Below are 4,500 nucleotides of genomic sequence, written 5' to 3'. Positions count from 1 at the left end.
GGACAAACGCGGCTGGACTCGACGCGGCCGGCCTCCAAAGTGGCCTGGGGCGGTGGGGAAACTCTCCTCCCCTAGCTGCTTTCTCCACTGCCTCATGATTCCCGTGACCCGGTGGAGGGGGCCTGAGGACCTTTATCGATCACCTCTTGTGTTTTATTTCTGTTTCTTGGCTGACGGCTGCGAACCCCAAACCCTCCAGCAAAGGGCAGACCGGGAATGTGCGGTTTAACATCTCAGACCTCGAGGGACAACTCTGGCTGCTGCTGACTGACCAGTCGTTTTGGCAAGGAACAGAGAACGTTCCGATGCTCGTTTCCCCCGCATGCTCACCTACAGCGCACCATGCCCTCCACACGTGGAGAGGAAAAAGAATGATGAGCAGTATCTTCCCCCAAGAACACGAACAAGCGTGCCCCGCGCGAGGACGTGGAGCCACCCACAGCCCTCCCTCATCATCACCACCCATCCTCCTCCGCCCCATCGTCTCCAATGGACTTACTGCTTGCCCCACCACCCCCTCTGAAGAAAGAGGGAGAAGGAGAAGGAGAAAAAGGAGAAGAATGGCGACTGGAGCGGCGTGGCAGAGGGGAGTGGGAAGGTGGCCTTACGCTGGGGGGAAATCCGTGCAAAAGCGAGAAAGATACTGGCTGATCTCGCTTCTCTGTGCCATGGGAAGGAGGCAAGAGGACAGCAAGGGTGTGAGTACCTGGACGATAAAGCACAAAGTGGTAGGGTCCTGGGATGGGATGGGGAAGCGGGAGGTGGGAGGGGTGCAAGAGGCTAAGGAAGAAAGCGGGGTCAGGGCCGTTCTTTCCTAGTAAGTATCCACGGATCAAGGCTTCAGCTATGTATGGGAAACCCATGGACCGTGAAACCCCCATCGTCCTGGAAGGTGAGCATAATGTCCAGGACGGGAGAGCAAACAAACACACCTGTCCACACCGAGAAGGAAAGCAACAGTCATCCTCTTCCAGGAGGGAAACCTTTCTTATACCTTGACTTATAGCGGCGTTTTAAGCCCTGGAATTGGAAAGACGACTGTATGAGTCAACTATTGTATATAAAATAGGGAAAGAGAATAAAAGCAACAAAAAAATAACAAAATGAACACAAATAAAAAAAAATAAAAAAAAGGAAAAGCAAAAAAAAAAAAAAAAACAAACCCCACAAAAAACCGCTCGAAACCCCCCCCCAAAAAAAACAAAACAAAGAAAGCAACGACAACAACAACAACCACCACTATCAAAACAAATGGAAGAAGAAAAGGAAGGGCAAAAGGCAACGGAGACATAAAAAGAGCTGAAGCAAGGAATCCAAAGTTGCAGCAAGCCTATGCCTTTTTGGAATGAGCTCGCTTTGGGGCTTGACCAACGGCCCTGAAGGGAGAAAAGCATATGTGCCCCTCTCTCGGCATCTTTTGGTGCCAGACCCTGACCTCACTGGAGAGCAAAGTTGAGGCAAGGGTTTCTTGTTGTCTGGGGAGGGGTTGTCCTCAGGCAGGGGTCTGGGGAGGGGAGACCCCTAAAGGGGAGAGGGTAGGGGGCGTTTGCACAAGTGTGTTAGGACGTGAATGGTGAGGCCCACGGCATTCCTCTGCAGCCCGCATTTGTGTGCTGAACTTGGAAGGCCCGCAGTGACTCTCTAGCGGGCAGGCTGGAAGGCCAATGGCCCGGAATCATTTGCATCCGGAGCCCTTTGGTCCAGGGGGCCAGGTCGGAAGTGCGTGCGGGGCTTCGTCAAGGGGAATTCCCGAGAAAAGTGTCGGTGGTTGGATGGCGGGAGTGGGAGTGGGCAGGCCCTCGGCCGCCTCAGCGAATGAGGAGCTTGCACGTGCGGGGGTGGGCCGTGGGAAAGCCCCAGAGGACCGAGGGGGCGGGCCAAGGCCTTTTTGGAGACGACGGTGTGAGGGAAGGAGGCATCGGCGTGCAGCTGCAGGTAGGAGATGGAAACCCTCGTGGCCTTGTTTGCAGAGCCCCGGGGCTGCTTCTGAGCACGGGGGAGGTGCGTGTCCGGCTCCCTTCAACGTCTTAGCCGGAGGCGAGGTTGTCGGGCCAGCGCCGCTGGTGCGGATGCCCTTCGGGGACCCTCTGTCCCTGAGGGGCCGTCGTCGCCGGCAGTCGGGCGCCCCCAGCGGGTGACTTGGCTCCTGGGTCAGCGGGGCTGGCGCCTGGCCAGAAAGTCGCCCTGAGTTGGAGGGGCCGTGGGGGGGGGCGCTGGGCTTCAGAATCTGGGGAACACCTGCTACGTGAACGCGGCGCTGCAGTGTCTGAGCCACACGCCGCCCCTGGCCAGCTGGCTGGTGTCCCGGCAGCACGCCACCCTCTGTCCGGCCGGCAGCTCCTGCACGCTCTGTGCCATGCGAGCTCACGTGACCCGAGCCCTCCTTCACGCGGGAGAGGTGATCCGGCCCGCAAGGACCTGCTGGCGGGCTTCCACAGACACCCAGCAGGAAGATGCCCACGAGTTTCTGATGTTCACTCTGAATGGCATGCAGCAAGGGTGCCTGAGTGCATCCCAGCCGTCGGGCCACGCCTCCGAGGACACCAGCGTCGTCCGTCAGATCTTCGGCGGGGACGTGGAGGTCTCGGATCCAGTGTCCCACTGCCTCGGTGTCTCGGACACGTTCGACCCTCATCTGGACGTCAGCCTGGATATCACGGCGGCTCAGAGTGTGGAGCAAGCTCTGAGAGAGCTGGTCAAGCCCGAGAAGCTGGAGGCGGAAAATGCCTATGACTGTGGCGTTTGTCTCCGGAAGGTGCCTGCCACCAAGAGGTTGACTTTGCACAGCACGTCCCAGGTCCTGGTGCTGGTGCTGAAGCGGTTCACACACAGCTGAGCGGGGCCAAAAGGGCTCAGGAGGTGCGCTATCCCCAGCGCCTGGACGTGCAGCCCTACACGTCTGAGGGGAAGGCAGGGCCACTGGGCTACGTGCTCTATGCCGTGCTGGTGCACTCCGGGTGGAGCTGTGAGCGAGGACACTACTTTTGTTACGTCCGAGCCGGCAACGGCCAATGGTATAAGATGGACGATGCCAAGGTGACCGCCTGTGACGAGACTGCTGCCCTGAGCCAGAGCGCCTACGTCCTGTTCTACGCCCGGGAGGGTGCGTGGGAAGGGGGCGCTGGGGAGGGGCAGCGGCCCCCCTCGGGGCTGACCCGCAGACCCCGGGCAGCCTGCAGGAGACGCCAGCGGCAGAGCTCCTGGGTCGCAGGAGTCCCCGGGGGACACAGAGGCCGAAGGGATGAGCTTAGAGCAGTGGAGACGCCTGCAAGAACACAACCGACCGAAGCCGGCCTTGGAGCTGCGCAAGATCCAGGCTGCCCTGCCTGCCGGCGCAGTCGTGATTCACCGGTCCAGACCCGGAGGAGGGAGAAACCGCCCGCGCCGCGCGCCGCCCGCACAGGAGCACCACCGGCTCGACCGGCCCAGCACGGACACCCCGCCTCCGGGGCCGACGGACGTCGGCCACGGCCCTTGTGCCAGCGGGAGGGCCAGAGCGACCAAGGGGAGGAACAAGAAGCCGCGGCCATCTCTGGGGCTGTGGCGGTAGGCCGGCTCTGATGCACATGCGTGCAGACGCCCAGGCACACTCTGCGTGCGGCCCGCCCTGGGCGTGCCGACGAGGAGCGAGTTCCTCTCTGGCGGTGAGGACGATGCGGCCTCCTGGGAAAAGGCGGGGCCTGGAGCGAGCCCGGGTCTCCGCGTTCCCTGGGAACGGGTTTGTGCCCAGCGGCTCAGCTCTCGAGGGCTGGCTCTGCTGGGAAGTCGGCGGAGCCAATGGGGTGCGTGAGCGGGTCTGAGCACGGTGCCAGGGCCTGCCACTTCTGCGAGGGTGGGAGAGTCCTCTCTGGATGGGACTTTGGGTGTGGCTTTGCCTTTCTTCCCCCGTCTCCAGTCCCTGGCCGCACCGCTGGCCTCTGGTGAGTGACGCGGCCTGGAGACGCCTCACAGAACGCTCACAGCCAGCCGAGCAAGGAGACGCCCTTCGGGGGGGAGGTGCAGGGAAGAGCGGATGCAGGTCCACGCACAGTGTCCTTCCGCCGGCCAGGGCTCTCGAGAATGCCCCAAACGTCGAGCAGCGTCTGCGGAGAAGATGGGCAAGCAGTCTTTATGGGTGGCTGCCCTCGGGAGGCCTCGTGCCTACTAGGCAGAGTTTCCAGCAGGATTGAGTTGGGGATCCGTGGGTCCCCGACAGGACGCTCCGTCCGCCAGAGTTCCCTGGGGCTCCATTTCCGGTGCAAGGAGCGTGCTGGAGAAGCGCCAAGTGCCAAACAGGAGACGCGATCCACGATGCCGTGAGCACCACCACCGGCACCACCAGCCACCGACACGAAGGCCACGGGAGAAAGGCGAGCCAACTAGTGCAAAGAAACCTCTCCACCAGCAGTGCACCGGGCCTAGGTGGAGATTCGTCACGCAGCGTTCATTTCTGGAACAAAGGTTCCTCCCCGCCCTGAGGAAAGACCCGCCTACCCTAGATTGGGATAGCAAGCCAACTGG

At 61.3% G+C, this 4,500-nt stretch overlaps 1 protein-coding gene across 1 annotated transcript; it reads left to right on the top strand.

Annotated features, from left to right (window-relative positions):
• The first annotated feature begins 1,815 nt into the window (after positions 1–1,815).
• Positions 1,816–3,550, top strand: LOC108635118 (ubiquitin carboxyl-terminal hydrolase 17-like protein 11). Its single transcript, XM_018045401.1, has 4 exons — positions 1,816–1,935; positions 2,225–2,809; positions 2,875–3,103; positions 3,162–3,550. The coding sequence occupies exons 1-4, from the start codon at positions 1,816–1,818 to the stop codon at positions 3,548–3,550; spliced, it is 1,323 nt and encodes a 440-aa protein (XP_017900890.1).
• The last annotated feature ends 950 nt before the right edge of the window (positions 3,551–4,500 follow it).

This window comes from Capra hircus, unplaced genomic scaffold (assembly GCF_001704415.2).
Source record: "Capra hircus breed San Clemente unplaced genomic scaffold, ASM170441v1, whole genome shotgun sequence".
Classification (NCBI taxonomy): Eukaryota; Metazoa; Chordata; class Mammalia; order Artiodactyla; family Bovidae; genus Capra; species Capra hircus.
Note: the sequence above shows the minus strand (reverse complement) of the source record. Positions and strands in the feature narration are given on the sequence as shown.

Bases quoted from the DNA above. Each gene is read 5' to 3' on its own strand.
- LOC108635118 (XM_018045401.1), top strand. From the start codon at position 1,816: ATGAGGAGCTTGCACGTGCGGGGGTGGGCCGTGGGAAAGCCCCAGAGG. The intron at 1,936-2,224 runs GTAGGAGATGGA...GCTGGGCTTCAG, and splicing joins GCATCGGCGTGCAGCTGCAG to AATCTGGGGAACACCTGCTA. The intron at 2,810-2,874 runs GTGCTGAAGCGG...CGCTATCCCCAG, and splicing joins CGTCCCAGGTCCTGGTGCTG to CGCCTGGACGTGCAGCCCTA.